At 43.8% G+C, this 23,691-nt stretch overlaps 1 protein-coding gene across 13 annotated transcripts in view; it reads right to left on the reverse strand.

Moving 5' to 3' along the window:
- Nucleotides 1-339: 339 nt before the first annotated feature.
- LOC138440791 (taurochenodeoxycholic 6 alpha-hydroxylase-like) overlaps nucleotides 340-23,691 on the reverse strand; it is a 42,282-nt gene continuing 18,930 nt past the window's right edge. For 5 of the 13 annotated variants that reach the window (XM_069590851.1, XM_069590684.1, XM_069590715.1 and 2 more), the window contains 2 exons: nucleotides 22,116-22,175; nucleotides 17,696-18,711 (listed from right to left, as the gene is read on the reverse strand). In XM_069590851.1, coding sequence (XP_069446952.1) covers nucleotides 18,608-18,711; nucleotides 22,116-22,175 — 164 coding nt within the window. In that variant the 3' untranslated portion in view covers nucleotides 17,696-18,607. Of the gene's footprint in view, nucleotides 2,360-12,027; nucleotides 12,744-17,695; nucleotides 18,712-20,218; nucleotides 22,003-22,115; nucleotides 22,176-23,691 lie in introns of those variants that run through there. The other 8 variants (XM_069590859.1, XM_069590740.1, XM_069590748.1 and 5 more) reach the window with 5 other exon arrangements.

The raw sequence follows: 23,691 nt of genomic DNA on the forward strand, positions 1-23,691 counted from the left end.
AGGAAGACTGGATCAGAGGGGATAGGAGGCACCAAGATTGTGAGAAGGAGGTATGTGACAGGCAAAGTCAGGAAGGCCAGTACATTTCCAGCAAGTGAATTTCCAAAATTGCTGTACCATTAAGATGTGACAGTTTGAAATAAAGGTTGAAAAAGAGTAGGAGAAACAAGAACCTATGGTATAAAATAAGGAACTATGCTCAATATTTTCTAGTAAGCTCTAAGGGAAAAGCATCAGAATCCCTGTGCTGTACACATAACATTACAGAACAGGGCAAATCAGTGACATGGCAATAAAAGGTTTTTTTAATGAATTATAAAAAACTCATATAAATTTAAATATAATCACATTCTGAAAACATTTAATAATCTCTTTCCTATGATCGTCCCTGGTGGCTCAGACAGTAAAGCGTCTGTCTACAATGTGGGAGACCTGGGTTCGATCCCTGGGTCGGGAAGATCCCCTGGAGAAGGAAATGGCGATCCACTCCAGGAATATTGCCTGGAAAATCCCATGGACAGAGGAGCCTGGTAGGCTACATTTAATGGGGTCACAAAGAGTTGGACATGACTGAGTGACTTTCCTTTCCTTTCATTTTCCTTTGATCAGTGCAGTTCAGTTCAGTCACTCAGTCGTGTCCAATTCTTTGTGACCCCATGAATCGCAGCATGTCAGGCCTCCCTGTCCATCACCAACTCCCAGGGTTCACTCAAACTCACGTCCATCGAGTCAGTGATGCCATCCAGCCATCTCATCCTCTGTCATCCCCTTCTTCTCCTGCCCCCAATCCCTCCCAGCATCAGAGTCTTTTCCAATGGGTCAACTCTTCGCATGAGGTGGCCAAAGTACTGGAGTTTCAGCTTTAGAATCATTCCTTCCAAAGAATACCCAGGACTGATCTCCATTAGAAAGGACTGGTTGGATCCCCTTGCAGTCCAAGGGAATTGCAAGAGTCTTCTCCAACACCACAGTTCAAAAGCATCAAGTCTTCGGCACTCAGCTTTCTTCACAGTCCAACTCTTACATCCATACATGACCACTGGAAAAACCATTGCCTTGACTAGATGGACCTTTGTTGGCAAAGGAATGTCTCTGCTTTTGAATATACTATCTATATTGGTCATAACTTTCCTTCCAAGGAGTAAGTATCTTTTAATTTCATGGCTGCAATACCATCTGCAGTGATTTTGGAGCATTACTTTACTAGTGTGTGAGATGAGTGCAATTGTGCAGTAGTTTGAGCATTCTTTGGCATTGCCTTTCTTTGGGATTGGAATGAAAACTGACCTTTTCCAATCCTTTGGCCACTGCTGAGTTTTCCAAATTTGCTGGCATATTGAGTGCAGCACTTTCACAGCATCATCTTTCAGGATTTGAAATAGCTCAACTGGAATTCCATCACCTCCACCAGCTTTGTTCGTAGTGATGTTTTCTAAGGACCACTTGACTTCACATTCCAGGATGTCTGGCTCTAGGAGAATAATCACACCATCATGATTATCTTGGTCGTGAAGATCGTTTTTGTACAGTTCTTCTGTGGATTCTTGCCATCTCTTCTTAGTATCTTCTGCTTCTGTTAGGTCCAGTCCATTTCTGTCCTTTATCAAGCCCATCTTTGCATGAAATGTTCCCTTGATATCTAATTTCCTTGAAGAGATCTCTAGTCTTTCCTATTCTGTTGTTTCCCTCTATTTCTTTGCATTGATCATTGAGGAAGGCTTTCTTATCTCTTTTTGCTATTGTTTGGAACTCTGCATTCACATGCTTATATCTTTCCTTTTCTCCTTTGCTTTTCACCTCTCTTCTTTTCACAGCTATTTGTAAGGCTTCCCCGATAGCCATTTTGCTTTTTTGCATTTTTTTCCATGGGGGTGGTCTTGATCCCAGTCTCCTGTACAATGTCACAAACCTCTGTCCATAGCTCATCAGGCACTCTATCAGCTCTAGGCCCTTAAATCTATTGGTCACTTCCACTGTATAATCATAAGGGATTTGATCTAGGTCATACATGAATGGTCTAGTGATGTTCCGTACTTTCTTCAATTTAAGTCTGAATTTGGCAATAAGGAGTTCATGATCTGAGCCACAGTCAGCTCCCAGTCTTATTTTTGCTGACTGTATAGAGCTTCTCCATCGTTGGCTGCAAAGAATATGATTAATCTGATTTTTGTGTTGACCATCTGGTGATGTCCATGTGTAGAGTCTTCTCTTGTGTTGTTGGAAGAGGGTGTTTGCTATGACCAGTGCATTTTCTTGGCAAAACTCTATTAGTTTTGCCCTGCTTCATTCTGTATTCCAAGGCCAAATTTGCCTGATACTCCAGGTGTTTGTTGACTTCCTACTTTTGCATTCCAGTCTCCTATAATAAAAAGGACATATTTTTGGGGTGTTAGTTCTAAAAGGTCTTATAGGTCTTCATAGAAGTGTTCAATTTCAGTTTCTTCAGTGTTACTGGTTGGGGCATAGACTTGAATTACAAATAGAGATCATTCTGTTGTTTTTGAGATTGTATCCAAGTAATGCATTTCCAACTCTTTTGTTGACTATGATGGCTACTCCATTTCTTCTAAGGGATTCCTGCCTGCAGTAGTATATATAATGGTCATCTGAGTTAAATTCACCCATTCCAGTCCATTTTAGTTCGCTGATTCCTAGAATGTCGACATTCACTCTTGCCATCTCCTGTTTGACCACTTCCAATTTGCCTTGATTCATGGACCTGACATTCCAGGTTCCTATGCCATATTGCTCTTTACAGCATCAGACCTTGCTTCTATCACCAGTCCCATCCACAACTGGGTATTGTTTTTGCTTTGGCTCCATCTCTTCATTCTTTCTGGAGTTATTTCGCCACTGATCTCCAGTAGCATATTGGGCACCTACTGAGCTGGGGAGTTCCTCTTTCAGTATCCTATCGTTTTGCCTTTTCATACTGTTCATGGGGTTCTCAAGGCAAGAATACTGAAGTGGCTTGCCATTCCCTTCTCCAGTGGACCACATTCTGTCAGACCTCTCCACCATGACCCGCCTGTCTTAGGGGGCCCCACACGGCATGGCTTAGTTTCATTGAGTTAGACAAGGCTGAGGTCCATGTGATTAGATTGACTAGTTTTCTGTGAGTATGGTTTCAGTGTGTCTGCCCTCTGATGCCCTCTCGCAACACCTGCCGTCTTACTTGGTTTTCTCTTACCTTGGACTGTTCAGAAAAAAATAAGAAAACCAACTTTACTAGCATGTGAGATGAGTGCAATTGTGCAGTAGTTTGAGCATTCTTTGGCATTGCCTTTCTTTGGGATCGGAATGAAAGCTGTCCTTTTCCAATCCGGTGGCAGCTGCTGAGTTTTCCAAATTTGCTGGCATATTGAGTGCAGCACTTTCACAGCATCATCTTTCAGGATTTGAAATAGCTCAACTGGAATTCCATCACCTCCACTAGCTTTGTTCATAGTGATGCTTTCTAAGGCCCACTTGACCTCACATTCCAGGATATCTGGCTCTAGGTGAGTGATCACACCATCATGATTATCTGGGTCGTGAAGATCATTTTTGTACAGTTCTTCTATGTATTCTTGCCATCTCTTCTTAATATCTTCTGCTTCTGTTAGGTCCATACCATTTCTGTCCTTTATTGAGCCCATTTTTGCATGAAATGTTCCCTTGGTATCTCTAATTTTCTTGAAGAGATCTCTAGTCTTTCCTATTCTGTTGTTTTCCTCACAAGTTTTATCCATCATGATAGGTCATGAAACAATCTCCTTCTTTGTAGTATATGAAGAATAACTCTGGGCAGCTTATAGGGCTATTTTTTAAATTAAAAATTATTTACTTATTTTATTATGTTTGGTTGTGCTGGGTCTTTGTTGCTACATGCAGGCTTTCACTATTTGTGGCAGGTAGGGAAACTCATCTGGCACTTAGTAAGAAGAGTTCGTGTTACTAAGAGGGCTTATTTCTTATTCTTTAGATCTGAGAAAATACTTCAGAGGGTTGTTGCTACTATCATGACTATTTTTAATAATAATAGTACTATGAACTGCATTCCCTTCCTGATGACTCTCAGCTATCAATCTGTCTCAACCACCACAAGCTTGCTTCCCATCCCTGACTCTCTCAGGCTTCAAGAATGGCTGGTAGAAAGTCACATACTGATGGCTGAAGGGCCAGTCTCTGTCGGAATTTCCCAGACCCAGGGGCATGTACCCAAGAGGGAAGATTTGCTCCTGCTGGCATGCGGATTTCACTCCACCTGTAATTGCAGGACCACCTTCATGTGTCAGGGTCAGAGTCACAGGGCTAACCTTGCTCACCCACTGTAGTGAACATGAATACGTGGGAATTTCTCTGTCCTTTTCAGAAGTTGTTGCTGTTTCTGTTCCTTTGGAACTATAAAAAGAGCAAAAAATAAAAAAAACAGCAGCAACACTGTTTTAAGGTCAAGTGCTTGAGGTAAGGATGAATGTTTGCACAGGCATGGCAAGATGGTTCTGAGGGTATCCACGGAGATCAAAGACTAGACCTGCTGAGTCAGACTCTGATCCAGACTTCTAGTATCTCTCCAGAACTTGGCCTAAGATCTGATTTAGTTTCCTTGTTTGTTTCTCACTAGAACCATTAGAACTTTAAACACAGTGAATGCTTGATAAATGTTCAGGGATTAACTCCACGAAGTACAAAACATTTTCATAGGCTTGTGTAAACCTCAAGGCAAACCTGTATGAGGGGAGATTATTACTCAATCATGTTTCACTGAAGAATGAGGAAACCCATGTAAAGTAAATATACCCAGGTGAGCTCCATTAAACCCAAAGCTGCTGACCACAAGGTGTCCCTTCCCAGGATTCCCAAGACTCCCTGGATGCCTCTCTTATCACATTTCCATTCAATGTTCTAATTGTTTGGCATCATGTTGACAGGCTTGTCTTTCATATCTATCATCCCTGTTTTCACAGCCAGTGTAGAGCATGTTCACAGGGATTAAGCCTCACTTTTCAAAGAAGCAATAAGTTCATGAAGAAGAAATGGTACATATAGGAGTGATGAGTGAGTTTAATACAAAATTCTGTTTGCAAGTATCAGATAGAGTCAGAATTAATGTAGGAAAGAAGGAAGACCAAATACAAAGCTGGGGCTCAGGGGCATCTCACAGCTCAAGGGGAGGGGCAGCCAGGGTGTGGAGGGGGAGCCAGGACTGGAGGGCTTCTAGGGCTGCGTCTCCCATTCCTTCTCTCTGTACATCCACGCAGTCATCCCTCTGCAAGTGTCTAAGGAGGCTCTACCTTGAACCCGACAGTTTTCTAGGGGTTGGTGACACAGTCATGAATCAACAGACACAGTACTTGTCCTTGGGCGGGGTCTGGGAGGTGGAGGAGGGAATGCCTACCCTTCTGGGCTTGGCACGTTTCCCCAGGTTAGGTGGTCTGTTATTCCCATCTCTTTCAGAATTTTCCACAGTTCATTGTGATCCACACAGTCAAGGGCTTTGGCATAGTCAATAAAGCAGAAATGGATGTTTTTCTGGAACTCTCTTGCTTTTCCATGATCGCGCAGGCGGCTGCGGGCCGGCTCCCTAAGCGCGGGCGGCTGCGGGCCGGCTCCCTAAGCGCGGGCGGCTGCGGGCCGGCTCCCTAAGCGCGGGCGGCTGCGGGCCGGCTCCCTAAGCGCAGGCGGCTGCGGGCCGGCTCACTAAGCGCGGCCGAGAGAGGGTACCCCACGTCCGAGGTCAGGGGCAGCGGCCTACAGTGCCTGGCTGCAACGGCGCAGGAACGGCCGAGAGGGGCTGTCCGGCGTCTGAGGTCAGTGGTGGCGGTGCAGAGGAGCTACCCTGTGTCCTAGGTCAGTGGCTGCGGCCGGGAGGAGCTACCCTGCGTGTGAGGTTAGGGGCAGCGGCCGGGAGGAGACACCCCGCATCCAAGGTCAGGGGCTGACGGGAGGAGACACCCCGTGTCCGAGGTCAGTGGCAGCCGGGAGGAGACAACCCGAGTCCGAGATCAGGGTCGGCCAGGAGAAGCCACCTGACGCCCGAGGCCAGGGGCGGTGACCTTGAGGAGCCACCCAGAGCCTGAGGCCAGGGGCGGCAGCTGGAGCAGCCACCCATGCCTGAGGCCATGGCCAGCGGCCAGGAGGAGCAACCCGAGGAGTGGTGGCTGTACAGGCACAGGAGGGCCTAGAGGAGCTATCCCACGTTGAAGGTCAGGAACGGTGGCGGTAACGAGATACCCCTCATCCAAGGTAAGGAACAGTGGCTGCGCTTTGCTGGAGCAGCTGTGAAAAGATGCCCCATGTCCAAGGTAAGAGAAACCCAAGTAAGACGGTAGGTGTTGCGAGAGGGCATCAGAGGGCAGACACACTGAAACCATACTCACAGAAAACTAGTCAATCTAATCACACTAGGACCACAGCCTTGTCTAACTCAATGAAACCAAGCCATGCCTGCGGGGCAACCCAAGATGGGCAGGTCATGGTGGAGAGGTCTGACAGAATGTGGTCCCCTGGAGAAGGGAATGGCAAATCACTTCAGTATTCTTGCCTTGAGAACCACATGAACAGTAGGAAAAGGCAAAATGATAGGATACCAAAAGAGGAAATCCCCAGGTTGTTAGGTGCCCAATATGCTACTGGAGATCAGTGGAGAAATAACTCCAGAAAGAATGAAGGGATGGAGCCAAAGCAAAAACAATACCCAGTTGTGGATGTGACTGGTGATAGAAGCAAGGTCTGATGCTGTAAAGAGGAATATTGCATAGGACCCTGGAATGTCAGGTCCATGAATCAAGGCAAATTGGAAGTGGTCAAGAGATGGCAAGGGTGAACATCGACATTCTAGGAATCAGCGAACTAAAATGGACTGGAATTGGGTGAATTTAACTCAGATGACCATTACATCTACTACTGCGGGCAGGAATCCCTCAGAAGAAATGGAGTAGCCATCATGGTCAACAAAAGAGTCCAAAATGCAGTACTTGGATGCAGTCTCAAAAATGACAGAATGATTCCTGTTCGTCTCCAATGCAAACCATTCAATATCACAGTTATCCAAGTCTATCCCCCAACCAGTAACGCTGAAGAAACTGAGTTGAACGGTTTTATGAAGACCTACAAGATCTTTTAGAACTAAAACCCCCAAAAGATGTCCTTTTCATTATAGGGGACTGGGATGCAAAAGTAAGAAGTCAAGAAACACCTGGAGTAACAGGTAAATTTGGCCTTGGAATGCAGAATGAAGCAGGGCAAAGACTAATAGAGTTTTGCCAAGAAAATGCACTGGTCATAGCAAACACCCTCTTCCAACAACACAAGAGAAGACTCTACACAGGGACATCACCAGATGGTCAACACCAAAATCAGATTGATTATATTCTTTGCAGCCAAAGATGGAGAAGCTCTATACAGTCAACAAAAACAAGACCAGCAGCTGACTGTGGCTCAGATCATGAACTCCTTGTTGCCAAATTCAGACTTAAATTGAAGAAAGTAGGGAAAACCACTAGACCATTCAGGTATGACCTAAATCAAATCCCTTATGATTATACAGTGGAAGTGACCAATAGATTTAAGGGCCTAGATCTGATAGATAGAGTGCCTGATGAACTATGGAATGAGGTTCGTGACATTGTATGGGAGACAGGGATCAAGACCATCCCCATGGAAAAGAAATGCAAAAAAGCAAAATGGCTGTCTGGGGAGGCCTTACAAATAGCTGTGAAAAGAAGAGAGGCGAAATGCAAAGGAGGAAAGGAAAGATATAAGCATCTGAATGCAGAGTTCCAAAGAATAGCAAGAAGAGATAAGAAAACCTTTCGCAGCGATCAATGCAAAGAAATAGAGGAAAACAACAGAATGGGAAAGACTAGAGATCTCTTCAAGAAAATTAGAGATACCAAGGGAATATATCATGCAAAGATGGGCTCGATAAAGGACAGAAATGGTCTGGACCTAACAGAAGCAGAAGATATTAAGAAGAGGTGGCAAGAATACACAGAAGAACTGTACAAAAAAGATCTTCACGACCCAGATAATCATGATGATGTGATCACTAATCTAGAACCAGACATCTTGGAATGTGAAGTCAACTGGGCCTTAGAAAGCATCACTATGAACAAAGCTAGTGGAGGTGATGGAATTCCAGCTGAGCTATTTCAAATCCTGAAAGATGATGCTGTGAAACTGCTGCACTCAATAGGCCAACAAATTTGGAAAACTCAGCAGTGGCCGCAGGACTGGAAAAGGTCAGTTTTCATTCCAATTCCAAAGAAAGGCAATGCCAAAGAATGCTCAAATTACCGCACAATTGCACTCATCTCACATGCTAGTAAAGTAATCCTCAAAATTCTCCAAGCCAGGCTTCAGCAATACGTGAACCGTGAACTCCCTGATGTTCAGACTGGTTTTAGAGAAGGCAGAGGAACCAGAGATCAAATTACCAACATCCGCTGGATCATGGAAAAAGCAAGAGAGTTCCAGAAAAACATGTATTTCTGCTTTATTGACTATGCCAAAGCCTTTGACTGTGTGGATCACAATAAACTGTGGAACATTCTGAAGGAGATGGGAATACCAGACCACCTGACCTGCCTCTTGAGAAATGTATGCAGGTTAGGAAGCAACAGTTAAAACTGGACATGGAACAAGAGACTGGTTCCAAATAGGAAAAGGAGTATGTCAAGGCTGTATATTGTCACCCTGCTTATTTAACTTCTATGCAGAGTACATCATGAGAAACGCTGGACTGGAAGAAACACAAGTTGGAATCAAGATTTCCGGGAGAAATATCAATAACCTCAGATATGCAGATGACACCACCCTTATGGCAGAAAGTGAAGAGGAGCTAAAAAGCCTCTTGATGAAAGTGAAAGAGGAGAGTGAAAAAGTTGGCTTAAAGCTCAACATTCAGAAAACGAAGATCATGGCATCTGGTCCCATCACTTCATGGGAAATAGATGGGGCAACAGTGGAAACAGTGTCAGACTTTATTTTGGGGGGCTCCAAAGTCACTGCAGATGGTGACTGCAGCCATGAAATTAAAAGACGCTTACTCCTTGGAAGAAAAGTTATGACCAACCTAGATAGTATATTCAAAAGCAGAGACATTACCTTACCGACTAAGGACCATGTAGTCAAGGCTATGGTTTTTCCTATGGTTATGTATGGATGTAAGAGTTGGACTGTGAAGAAGGCTGGGCGCCAAAGAATTGATGCTTTTGAACTGTGGTGTTGGAGAAGACTCTTGATAGTTCCTTGGACTGCAAGGAGATCCAACCAGTCCATTCTGAAGGAGATCAACCCTGTGATTTCTTTGGAAGGAATGATGCTAAAGCTGAAACTCCAGTACTTTGGACACATGCGAAGAATTGACTCATTGGAAAAGACTCTGATGCTGGGAGGGATTGGGGGCAGGAGGAGAAGGGGACGACCCAGGATGAGATGGCTGGATGGCATCACAGACTCGATGGACGCGAGTCTGAGTGAACTCCAGAAGATGGTGATGGACAGGCAGGCCTGGCGTACTGCGATTCATGGGGTCACAAAGAGTCGGACACAACTGAGCGACTGAACTGAACTGAATGACCTGGGGAGTTCCTCTTTTGGTATCCTATCATATTGCCTTTTCATACTGTTCATGGGGTTCTCAAGGCAAGAATACTGAAGTGATTTGCCATTCCCTTCTCCAGGGGACCACATTCTGTCAGACCTCTCCACCATGACCTACCCATCTTGGGTTGCCCCGCAGGCATGGCTTGGTTTCATTGAGTTAGACAAGGCAGTGATCCTAGTGTGATTAGATTGATTAGTTTTCTGTGAGTATGGTTTCAGTGTGTCTGCCCTCTGATGCCCTCTTGCAACACCTACCATCTTACTTGGGTTTCTCTTACCTTGGACATGGGGCATCTCTTCACAGCAGCTCCAGCAAAGCACAGCCGCTCCAGCAAAGCACAGCCACTGCCCCTTACTTTGGACAAGGGGTATCTCCTTACCGCCGCTGTTCCTGACCTTCAACATGGGATAGCTCCTCTAGGCCCTCCTGTGCCTGTACAGCCACTGCTCCTCGGGTTGCTCCTCCAGGCCCGCGGCCCTGGCCTCGGGCTTGGGTGGCTCCTCCCATTGCCGCCCCTGGCCTCGGGCTCCGGGTGGCTCCTCAGGGTCACTGCCCCTGGCCTCGAGCGCGAGGTGGCTTCTCCCGGCCGCCCCTGACCTTGGACGTGGGATGTCTCCTCCCAGCTGCCACTGACCTCAGATGCGGGGTAGCTCCTCTCGGTCACTGCCCCTGACCTCGGACGCGGGGTAGCTCCTTCCGGCCACCACTTATGTCTGACGCAGAAGAAATTGAGAGATGATTAAGCATCGTGTGTGTGTGTGTGTGTGTGTGTGTGTGTGTGTGTGTTAGTTGCTCAGTTGTGTCCTACTCTTTGCCAATTCATGGACTGCAGCCTGCCAAGCTCTTGTGTCCCTGGAATTCTCATAAGTATTGCAATTCTCCAATATACTCCAAAGTGTAATGGAGTGGTAGCTATTCCTTTCTTCCGGGGATCCTCCCATTTCAGGGGTCAGACCCAGGTTTCCTGCATTGTAGGCAGATTCTTCACCATCTGAGCCATTATCAAAGCACCATGAGTAATACAATGGACATAAGAGAAATTGTCTACTTACAGAGTCTATCTATTATGTAATGGCCATCGGTGAAATGGGAACATCAGTGAAAATGTTTTAATAGTTCCATGTGTCAACCCTTATCCCAGAAAATTGACATTTGCACCCAAAAAAAGACCACAAGTTCTGAAAATCAAAATAATCTGAAAATCTAATACAACAACATCTGTGAACAAACTGCGCTTTGGCTGTCTCCCTGTGTCTGATTCTAACAGTCCCCATCTTACCTCCACTCTGCTGATAATGACTGAGACTCCTTCTCTTGAAAAGACTGGCCCCACAATGAGCCCTCGCCCCCCCTCTCCCGCCCGGGGCCCAACCCCGCCACAGGGCTGAGTGCTGGCTCATTCAGTGGGTAGATGCTGCGCTTCCCCAGCCTGCAAGCGGCTCATTTCTCTCTTCCTCTCTCTCTCCACACACCTGGGCTGAGCATCCCTCCAGGTCAGTCTCTGTGCTGAGTACAGGGGTACAGGGAGGGGATGATACCTCAGCCCCAGGAAACTCACAGCACACTGTATGAGGGAACAACGCCCAGAGATAACCAGACCCAGTTTAAGGGCACAAGTCAAATATCAGCACCCTTTGCTAGACGCCATTCTTGAGGCTGGTCATTCTGTCTGGGAATGTCAGTTTTAAGCAAAGTCCTGTGTTCCACAATCTCAAGCCAGGTAGGGTGGGATTGAGGAATGGGCAGGGAAGCATCCAGAAGCCTGTGAGAACAGCTGAAGGTGCTCAGCTTGGAGGACAGGGAGACTCAGGAAGGAACAGCTGTTGCCTTCTAAGGGCAGGGCTGCCAGGACAGCCTGAGATCTCCCTAAGGAAGGGGTGTCTGACAGACCCAAGGTTACCAGCACAGGGCCTGAAGAGGAGTGAGCTCCCAGGACTGGGTGAGGGGTCAAGACCTGAGAGGTTAGCTGGCTTTCCCCCAGGAACCATGTAATTGTTACACAACAAGACTTTGTCTTGTGGACTTGTTGACCATAACCATACTCTAAGAACCCGAGCCATTCCGGCCCTCCCAGTCCCCTGTCTTACCCTCTCCTACCAACCTCCTGGTTGTGACTGTAGCTAATTCACAACCCTTAAGCACATTTTTATAATCACATTGCAATGACTGTTTAGTCACGCAAGGCTTTTCTGGGTCTTTCTGACCCCTTGGACTGTAGGCCACTAGGCCTCTCTGTCCATAGAAATTTCCAGGCAAGAATGCTGGAGTGGGTTGCTATGCCCTCCCCAGATGATCCTCCTGACCCAGGGAGCAAACCTGGGTCTCCTGCATTGCAGTAGATTCTTTATTGTCTCAGCCTCCAGGGAAGCCCTATGATCACATTGGAATGATTGGTTCTGCAATATCAATACATAATTACTTCTCCATTCAAACACTTGAGAATTTCAACAAAGTTTTATTCCTGATCTTAATTATGATATTTTCCTACTAATAGGTTTACTTTGAGCTGCAACCAGAAAATGTGCTCACCTTGGACTACACCCTTCACTTTCCAGCAGCCATAGAGGATCCAACACCAGTTTCAGTCCTACTTCACTGAAGTACTACACTTGTAGCAGGAGTAGGTCTAGTAATTCCCTTTTATACTATGTTAGAAAACAATTATAATCAACAATTTTACATGCTGCTTGGGAGCTTTTAATACACTGCTTGTTGCAATCTGTTCTTAAACCAAAAAAAAGTGGTATTTTAAAACTTGTTGCTTTCTTCTAAGAAAACTTTAGCTAGACTCACCAAGAAAAAGAAAAGATGTTACAAGTGATACCTCAGAAATACAAGTAAGAGAATACTATGAACAATTACATGCTAACAAATTTGATGACCTAGAAGAAATGGTAAATTTCTATAATCATTCAAACTACCAAGTCTGAAACATGAAGAAAAGAGAAAATCTAAACTTACTGAGTAGTAGTAAGGAGATTGAATTGGTAATCAAAAACCTTCAATAAACAAGTTGTCTAGGACCAGACAGTTTCACTGGTGAGTTCTACCAAACCTTTGAAGAAGAATTCATACCGATCCTTTTCAGACTCTTATCAAAGTAGAATAGGTGAAAACACTTCCAAACCCTTTGTACGAGGCCAGTATTACCCTGGTAACAAAACCAAATAATGATATCTCAAGAAAAGAAACTTTCAGGCCAATATCTGGTGGACATAGACACAAGCATCTTCAACAAAATATTAACAAACTGAATTCAATAATAATTTAAAATTGGAAGCATGAAAGTCCCCACATACCCAAAGCAATCTTGAGAAAATGAACAAATCTGGAGGTATCATGCTCCCAGGCTTCAGCCTAGACTACAAAGCTGTAGTAATCAAAACAGTACAGTATTGTCATAAAAATGGACCCATAGATCATTGACATAGAACAGAGATCCCAGAAATAATCCCACATATATATGGTTGGTTAATTCATGACTAAGGAGTCAAGAATATACTATGGGAAAAAGACAATCTCTTTAACAAGTGGTGTTGGGAAAACTGGACCATATAACATGCAAAATAATCATACTGAACCACTATCTTACACTTAACTGAAAATAGATTAAAGACTTGAACATAAGCTCAAAGATCTTAAAACTCCTTTGAATAAAACATAGTTGATAACCTTCTTGACATCAGTCTTGCCAATGACTTTTTGAATTTGACACCAAAAGCAAAATAACCAAGTGGGATATAACATATAAGTCAAACTGAAAAGCTTCTGCACAGCAAAGTAAGTGATCAACAAAATGAAGAGGCAACCTACCAGATGGGAGAAAATATTTGCAATTCATAAGTCTGATAAAGGGTTGGTATACAAAATGTATAAAGAACTCATAAAATTAATAGCAGACTTATATATCTGATTAGAAATTGGTAAAGATCTGGATAGGCATTTTTCAAAAGAAAACATATAGATGGCCCACAGATACATGAAAAGGTGCTCAATATCAGTAATCATCAGGGAAATGGAAGTCAAACCACGATGAGTTATCACCTCGGAACTGTTAAAATGCTTATTACCAAAAAGACAAGAAATGTGTTAGCAAAGATAATGAGAGAAGGGAACAATAGTGTATCATGTGTGGCAATGTAACTTGGTAAAACCACTATGAAAACAGTATGTTATTAATAACAGCTAAGAAAAAGAGAAACAATCTAAGTGTTAATTGATGGATGAATGAATAAGAAAATGTTTCAGTTCAGTTCAGTTCAGTCACTCAGTCGTTTCCGACTCTTTGTGACCTCATGAATTGCAGCACGCCAGGCCTCCCTGTCCATCACCAACTCCCGGAGTTCACTCAGACTCACATCCATCGAGTCGGTGACGCCATTCAGCCATCTCATCCTCTGTCGTCCCCTTCTCCTCCTGCCCTCAATCCCTCCCAGCATCAGAGTCTTTTCCAATGAGTCAACTCTTCGCATGAGGTGGCCAAAGTACTGGAGTTTCAGCTTTAGCATCATTCCTTCCAAAGAAATCCCAGGGCTGATCTCCTTCAGAATGGACTGGTTGGATCTCCTTGCAGTCCAAGGGACTCTCAAGAGTCTTTTCCAACACCACAGTTCAAATGGATAAAACATGTTTTATGTATATATACACATATATATATAGAGAGAGAGAGAGAGGGAGAGAGAGGCTCCCCTAGTGTCGCAGTGGTAAAGAATCCGCCTGCAATGCAGTAGCCACAGGGGACATGGGTTCGATCCCTGAGTTGGGAAGATCCCCCGGAGGAGGGCATAGCAATCCACTCCAGTATTCTTGCTTGGAGAATCCCCATGGACAGAAGAGCCTGGTAGGTTACAGTCTATAGGGTCACAAAGAGTCAAACATGACTGAATCGATTGAGCACATATATAGATATATATAACTGGAATGTAATTCAGACATAAAAAAGGAAGGAAATCTGGCTATTTGTGACAACATGGATGAAACTTGAGGGCATTATGCCAATATTTCACTTAGTTATGTCTTATTAAGTGAGACATCATCTCAATTAAATGTCTAATCCAAAATAAAATAAAACAATTGGACTTACACAGAAAAAATTGAAGGTTGCCAGAGGTGGGGGATGGGAGTTAGCCAAAATGGGTTGAGTCAAAAGGTTCAAACTGTCAGTTATAAAATAAATAAATCCTGGGGTGCAGGAGATGCAGGAGATTCTGGCTAAATCCCTGGGTCAAGAAGATGCCCTGAAAGAGGAATCGGCGACCCACTCTAGTGGGTTAGTCTTATGCTTTGTATCTATTATTCGTAATTTAAATGATGAGCCAGGTTTGCAAAAAATAGGATGATCACTTGAAACTCTTCCTGTATCTTTGGTAAATTTTGGAAATCTAGCCCTAACAGACAAACAGTTCCTGACAGGCTTCTATATTTTAAGGAGGGCAACAGATGTAAGGCCGATCTTTTGAAAGTTTTTTCTATTCTTATAAATGAAATCATCTTAATCAACCCCATAAACATTAGCTTTACTCCAAGATGGGTTTCTTAAGGTAGCCAGGCCTGGCAATTTTATAACACTTTAACCTTTCTATTCAGAGGGGCAATTCCTCTTAACAATATGTTCATTACCAATGACGTATTGTTAGCTGTGTGTGTGTTTGAGTGTGCCAAGTCGCTCAGTCATGACCACCTCTTTGCAACCCCATGGACTATAGCCCTCCAGGCTCCTCTGTCCATGGGATTTTCCAGGCAAGAATTCTGGAGTGGGTTGCCATTTCCTCCTCCAGGGATCTTCCTGACCCACGGATCAAGCCTGTCCCAGGCCATCTCCTGCGCTGGCAGGCAGATTCTTTACCACTGCACCACCTGGGAAGCCCTGTGACTAGCTATTCCTATTTAATTAGCCTTAGCTTTCCTAATATTAATGGTACAAAAAGTTTTAGGGTGTGCATAACTTCACAAAGGATCTAGTTTATTGTCTTCTATGGAATACCAATACTAATTGATGAAGCTATAAAGTTATTAAAGAATTATTATACAAATGAGCTTCCTCTGTATTAATATTTATCATTGCATCAGTTCTATTGCTTGCCTTAATATTAACAAATTGAATTTTTCTACCCATACCACATCCCCTAATTAATATAAGATTAATGCTAATATTTATTCTACAAATAACAAGTTAGCTCTGTACTCCATCCTAAGGTCAGAATGAGCTTCCAATTCAAAATATTCCTACAATTGGTACATTAAGAGCAGCTGTGGGGACAGGGGAGCGAATGAATTCACCGTAGAGATTCCAAGGAGGGTATGGCCCTGCCAATATCTTGATTTTGGCCCAGTAATATTGATTTCATACTATGATCCCAAGAATTATGGCACAATAAATTTATATTGTTTTAAGTCACCAAGTTTCTGGTCAATTGGTACAGTTCTCCTGCAAAACTAATAAAGATAGGATGGTAATTCTTTCTCTAAATACCTCACACAATTATTCATTCATTCACTCAAAAATTAATATCTTTTGAGTTCATGGTTTGGTGACTTAAGACAGAAAAATTCATTAGTTCAATCAAATATGATTAAGGATACACTGAAGGAATGAATAGTAGGCTTGGGCCACCTAAGGAAGGTGAAAATTAAAAGATAAAGAGGTCTTGGAAGATGGGGTTGGAGAACACAAGTTGGCAAATGCTAGGAAAATTTTCCAAGTGTTGGCAAATCCATGGATGTCATACATGAAAAAGCAAGGGGTGAGGACATCACCTTCAATTCAACACACCTCTCACTTTTCCCACGATTATCTCCTAGGTCATGTCCAAGGCCCATAACACAGAAAGTAAAACACCATACATTTCAGGAAGGATTCTTTGGAAAGCTTTCCCAAAGGGGCCCCATTTCCTACAGACATGCTTTTTGAACTATTTAACCTCTTACTCCCAACAACCTCCTCCTTTGCCCATCCTCATGACAAGGGATTTATTACACAACCCGTGAGACCAGAGTTCTTCTCTTTTTCCCCTAAATCCTGAGCTCTGTCCAAACACCAGGGCATGTAACCGCTTACACTCATTCCTCTCCACTTTCACCTAGTTCTTTGGTTGCCTTCCATCCCACTCTGTGCCCTGACACAAGGACTCTTGGACCCTGACTCTTTCCTTCACTTGGCTCAGCGCTAGCTTTTCTCCCACAGCATAGGGGTAGTAAGGGAAAGAACTTTGAACTGGGAGAAGCTGGATTTGAATTCTGGTTGTTATCCTTTCCCTCCCTCAGTCCTTGCCTTCTTCTGTATACCTGGGCTCAAAAAGCTTGGCAATAGCTAATGTTAGTGAGCACCTCCTACATTCCAGGCACTAAACAACGAACATTATATATGTTATCCCACAACGATCCTACAAGACAGATTAAGAAATTCCCCATAGTCTAGACAAGAAAATGAAGGCACTAAGAGGCTAGTTTCTCACCCAGGGTCACTCTGTTGGTGAGAGGTAGAACTAGGATTCAAACCCAGGCAGTTTGGATCCAGAGACTTTGCCGTTAACCACGAGCAGAAAAAGATAACGAATGGGTTGAGCTGTCATCCATATATGAATGCAACCCAATTTTCCAAGGGCGTTTCATGTTTGATCTGTTTTCCAGTGTTCCAAGTAGCAGGGAGAGTCTTTCAGGTTATCAACTTCATGTATTGGTATAAACGCAGCCTCACTACTCAGGGCTGCCTTTGTGAGAAAGTGTTGGCAAACTCTGTGGTTAGATGAAGCAATCACTGAAAATGATGTTTATGGAGAATTTTCAACGAGCTTTTTACAAAGTGAAACCATTTAGCTAAAGTATGAGCTAAACTCTTTAAATTAACCAGTAAATATTTTTTCCACTCATTTGGTGCTCACCTAACCCAACCAAGGATTCCTTTAAAGTTGTCACTAAGCATTCTATGTCCTTATAATTTCCATAACCTGGACCAGAAGACAGTACCTACTGATGATCCTCAGTAAATACTTACTGATTTGAATGAAATCAAATCATCTGAATGAATGAAAGAGGGAAGAAGTGTAACTTTGGACTAGTTAAATCATAATCTTCAACAGACTAGAGTCAGTTTTTACTGCCATATTTTAACAAGAAACTTAATATTTTTATTTCAGAATGCTTCCTGGTTCAGGTTATAGGCAATAGAAAGATGGAAGAGGGAATGTAGTCAATTTCCAAGCAAGCAGCTTGTAGTGATGACTGCTGCGGGGAGGTTACAGACACTTCTTGTTCTCTGCATTTGAAAAAGTTGGGTTTGATGCTGATGCAGCTTAACATATCTTGTTTACTTTTACCCTCATATAAAGACAGCAAGTTCCAGGAAAAGTCGTTCAAGCCAAAATTTGCTTGCTTTCCCCATGCAGTGGAAGTCAGAAACCAAATCTCTATTTTAGCCAGGAATCACTATGTATCACCCCCGTGGGAGCTGGCTTAAAACTCAACATTCAAAAAACTAATATCATGGCATCTGGCCCCATCATTTCAGGGCAATTATATGGAGAAACAATGGAAACAGTCACAGACTTTTTTTTCTTGGGCTCCAAAATCGCTGCGGACGGTAACTGAAGCCATGAAATTAAAAGACATTTGCTCCTTGGAAGGAAAACCATGACAAGCCTAGTCAGCATATGAAAAAGTAGAGACATTATTTACTGACAAGGGTATGTAAAGTCAAAGCTATGGCTTTTCCAGTAGTCACGTATGGATGTGAGAGCTGGACCATGAAGACAGCTAAGTGTCGAAGAATCGATGCTTTTGAACTGTGGTGTTGGAGAAGACTCTAGAGAGTCTCTTGGACTGCCAGGAGTTCAAACCAGTCAATCCTAAAGGAAATCAATCCTGAATATTCATTGGAAGGACTGATGCTGAAGCTGAACTTCCAATACTTCATCTACCTCATGGGAAGAGCTGACAAAGACCGTGAAGCTGGGAAAGATTGCAGGCAGGAGGAGAAGGGGATGCCAGAGGACGAGATGGTTGGATGGCATCACTGACTCAATGGACATGATTTTGAACAAGCTCCAGGAGATGGTGAAGGGTAAGGAAGCCTGACGTGCTGCAGTCCATGGGGTCACAAAGAGTCAAACACGACTGAGGGACTGAACAAGAACAAATTTATGTCACCTCTTTTGGCCTGGATTTAGACAGAGAAATGATTGTGAGAAACACAATCCTTTTTCCCTACTCTGCACAATGCTGGCAGTAAAAGCCATAAAGGTTTTAAAGCTGTCTCTTCAATGTTTACACAGAGCTTATACTTTCTAAAGCACAATCACTGCTGCTGCTGCTGCTGCTAAGTCGCTTCAGTCCTGTCTGACTCTGTGCGACCCCAGAGACGGCAGCCCACCAGGCTCCGCCGTCCCTGGGATTTTCCAGGCAAGAGTACTGGAGCGAGGTGCCATTGCCTTCTCCAAAAGCACAATCACCAAGTAAGTGAGTAAGTGAAGTCGCTCAGTCGTGTCCGACTCCTAGAGACCTCATGGACTGTAGCCCACCAGGCTCCGCCATCCCTGGGATTTTCCAGGCAAGAGTACTGGAGTGAGGTGCCATTGCCTTCTCCAAAAGCACAATCACTAAGTAAGTGAGTAAGTGAAGTCGCTCAGTCGTGTCCGGCTCTTTGCGACCCCACGGACTATAGCCCACCAGCCTCCTCTGTCCATGGGATTTTCCAGGCAATACCGTGGGTTATTAACCTTGTTTTATGGACAAGAAATCAGGGATAGTGGATTTTTCAAGACACAAAACAAGTCAGTGTCAGAATTAAGACCATCACCTTAAATTTATAACTCCAGCTTTGCTAATTCCTGCCTCTCATTCATTTTGTATCAGCTTGCTATGTGCTGGCATGGTGCCAGCTCCTTTCTATGTTCTCAGTCCTAGAGCATACACCACCCTCTAGACAATCTCTCCAACCTTATCTCCGACCACAGCGCCATCTAGTGGCAGCTCCCGGGAGACACCATATTTTTTCCTACTCCAGACACTGCTTGCTCCTCCCTTTACCTGGAATGCCCCTCCCCTTACTCTTCGCAGGGTCAGCTCCATTATCATCCCGCGGTTGACCTTGAATGTCCTCTCCAAAAAGAGTCCATCCTGGGCCTCTCTATCTAAACAGGGCCTCCCTGTCAGTCTGTCTCCCAGCGCTGTGCTTATTTCCTTCTTAGTACTTAGTACTGTCTGCAGTTATTTTTCTTTACTGTTTACTTGTTTATCGTGCAGGGAGGGGTGCTCCCTACATCTTCCCGGGCAGCTTTCCCTGTTCCCTGCTGGCCTGGCGGGTGTCCCTGGGTTCATGAGAGGCAAGCCTTCTGTTGCTATTGCAGATCCAGTAAACCAGGAGTTTGAACAAGGTGGTGTCCTGGGCCCCTCAGTTTTCTTATGCCCATCGACTCTGGTTTGGACAGTTCCTAGGCTTCCTAAACATCTATGACCTTGATTTGCCAAGCTGTGTACACTGGAGAAGATGAGGGCTCCTGGGAGAAGTTGAAGCTCCTGAGAGCACAGGGCTCAAGATGCCATGTGTGGAGGGGTCCTGGGCCTGCACCTAAAGTCTGGCCAGGTGGGGACTCACTTTATTTCTCACCTGGCATCCTCAGGGAATCCCTCAGTCTCTGCCTGACTCAGTCTTCTCTGTGTCCTAAAGATCCTAAGGACAAGGTATACATGACTTCTTCTCTAGTGGATTGGTGAGTGAGCACCTGCCTTCCCTGCCCTTCCCACTCCCCTTTGGTGCTGTGTGAGAAGGATCTTGCCTGGCCTGGCTCTCCCTGCCCTGTTCCCACTCAGTTATCTGATCCAGCGGACTGCCTGGTCCCCATGATCCTTTCTTAAGCTCAGCTGTTCAGCTTCCTAGTGGGATGGCAGAGAAGGAGGCAGGAGAACTCGTGGCTGGGCAGAGAAGCAGCACTCAGGCACCTTCTCCTGCTGCGTTTGTCTTTTTCCCTGTGTGGACGTCTATTCTGCTGGTTCTGTTTCTCTGTTAGAACTCAGACTATCTCAGATTTTGCTACCCATAATGTTGAAGAGCAGCAAAATCTTGGGGATGAGTTTCCTGAATAGGCTTCTGGATGGAACTGGTTCTCTAATAGAAGTAGCTGGAAAGACACTAACGACTATGCAGTCAATGGTAAAGAGGACCCAGGTAGTCTAGGGCATGAGGTAGCAATGTTGTTGTTGTTCCGTTGCTAAGTTGAGTCTGACTCTTTGCGGCCATGGACTGCAGCATGCCAGGCTTCTCTGTTCTTCACTTTCTCCTGGAGTTTGCTCAAATTCATGTCCATTGAATTGGACATTATATCCAACCATCACATCCTCTGCCACCCCCTTCTCTTCCTGCACTCAGTATTTCCCAGCATCAGGGTCTTTTCCAATGAGTCTGTTCTTCATATCATGTAGCCAAAGTACAGGAGCCTCAGCTTCAGTATCAGTCCTTCCAATGAGTATTCAAGGTCGATTTCCTTTAGGAATGACTAGTTTCATCTCCTGGCAGTCCATGGGACTCTCAGGAGTCTTCTCCAGCAGCACAAATCAAAAGCAACAATTCTTTGGCGCTCAGCCTTGTTTATGGTCCAACTCTCACATTCGTACATGACCACTGAAAAAAACCTTAGCTTTGACAATATGGATCGCTGTCAGCAAAATAATGTCTCTGCTTTTTAATATGCTATGTAGTTTTAGCATCGTTTTCCATCCAAGAAGCAAGTGTCTCAAATTTCATGGCTGCAGTCACCATCCACAGTGATTTAGGAGCCCAAGAAAATAAAATCTGTCACTGCTTCCACTTTTTCTGCTTCTTTTTGCCATGAATTGCTGGAATCAGATCCCATGATCTTAGTATTTTGAATACTGAGTTTCAAGCCAGCTTTTTCACTCCCTTCTTTCACTCTTATTAAGAGGCTTTTAGTTCCTCTTCATTTTCTGCCATTAGAGTGGTATCATCTGCGTATCTGTAGTTGTCGGTATTTCTCCCGGCGATTTCGATTCCAGTCTGTGACTCAGCCAGCCCAACATTTGGCATGATATATGCTGCATATAAACTCAATAAACAGGATGACAATATACTGCCTTGACGTACTCCTTTCTCGATTTGGAACCAGTCTGTTGTTTCATGTCCAGTTCTAACTGTTGCTTGTTGACCAGCATCATTCAGGTTTCTCAGGAGGCAGGTAAGGTGATCTGGTATTCCCATCTCTTGAAGAATTTTCCACAGTTTGTTGTGATCCACGTAGTCAAAGGCTTTAGCATAGTCAATGAAGCAGAAGTAGATGTTTTTCTGGAATTCCTTGCTTTCTCAATGATCCAACGAATGTTGATAATTTGATCTCTGGTTCCTCTATTTTTTAAACCCAGCTTCCACATCTGGAAATTCTCAATTCACATACTGCTGAATCCTAGCGTGAAGGATTTTGAGCATAATCTTGCTAGCATGTAATGTGAGCACAAGGATATATAGTTTGAACATTCTTTAGCATTGCCCTTCTTGGGGATTGGAATGAAAACTGACCTTTGCTGAGTTTTCCAAATTTGCTGACATATTGAGTGTGGTCCTTTAAGAGCATCATCTCTGAGGATTTTAAATAAAGATACACAACACATCATCATTGGATGTTACTAACCAAATTTTTACAAAAAGCAAGATTCTGATGACCATATATTCAATATTTTAGAACTTTTCAGTCAAATTAAAGAGTTTAGTAAACCAGCTGGTTGTTCCTAGCTGTACTGGTGAAAGCACTGAAGGAAATGGATGAGGTTGGGAATTCAAATTCCCAGGCCAAACTACACATAACTGACCAGAAAGCTTCAATATCTGACCTGAAAGAAACCTTTGTTTCCTGTAGCCACAGGGCCTCAGCCAGGGCTGAGATTTGTGAAAACTAAATCCAGAGTCTCATCCTGTCAGTGTCTGCATTACATGCAAATTGATTTCCCAATCTTCTGCCAAAGTGTGAGCATTTACTGGGAAGTAATGGGAACCTGAAATTGGAATGGGGACATATGGGAAGATCCCAGTGAAGCTGGAAACATTAAACCCCTAAATTTAGCTACTTCTTCTTTACCAACTGATGAATATATGTGGTCTAGTTATGCATTCCAGAACCAGAAAAATACCTTTAGGAGGGGTGGGTATACAGCACCTCTAGGTGGCAATAACTGGCATGTCTGAGGTAAGGTTCTCCAGGAGAGTGTAAATGCTCGAAATTAAAGGCCAATGTATGGTGCTTTTTTTTTTTTTTTACTTGATTGACTTCTAGTTGATTTGCAATACTGTGTTAGTTTAGTTGCACAGCAAAGTGATTCAGATATATGCACCATATGCATACATATTCTTTTCCAGATTCTTCTCCATTATAGGTTATCAAAATATGTTGAATAAGATTCCCTGTGCTCACACTAAATTCTTGATATTTATCTACTTTATATACAGTAGTGTTTATCAAATAATCCCATGCTCTGAATTTATTCCTTTCTCCCTTTTTCCTTGGTTAAGCTAATGCATGTTTCTATGACTGTGCATCATTTCTGTTTTGTAAACAAATTCAATCATTTTTTTAATAATTATTCCACACTGCCTCCATTCCTTTTATTTATTTATTTATTTTAAGTGGAGGCTAATTACTTCACAGTATTGTGGTGGTTGTTCCCAAACGTTGACCGAGCATGGGTGTGCATGAGTCCCCCCATCCTGAACCCCCCTCCCACCCCATCTCTCTGGGTTGTCCCAGAGCACCAGCTTTGAGTGCCCTGCTTCATGTATTGAGCTGGCACTGGTCATCTGTTTTACATATGCTAATACACATGTTTCAGTGCTATTCTCTCATATCACCCCACCCTTGCCTTCTCCCACATAGTCCAAAAGTCTGTTCTTTACATCTGTGTATCTTTTGCTGTCTTCCATGTAGGGTCATCATTACCATCTTTCTAAATTCTAAATATATGCGGTAATGTACTGTATTGGTCTTTCTGACTTACTTCACTCTGGATAATAGGCTCCAGTTTCCTCCACCTCATTAGAACGGACTCAAATGCATTCTTTTTTACAGCTGAGTAATATCCCGATGTGTAGATGTACCACAACT

Source organism: Ovis canadensis, chromosome 1, assembly GCF_042477335.2.
Source record: "Ovis canadensis isolate MfBH-ARS-UI-01 breed Bighorn chromosome 1, ARS-UI_OviCan_v2, whole genome shotgun sequence".
In the NCBI taxonomy this organism is placed as follows: domain Eukaryota; kingdom Metazoa; phylum Chordata; class Mammalia; order Artiodactyla; family Bovidae; genus Ovis; species Ovis canadensis.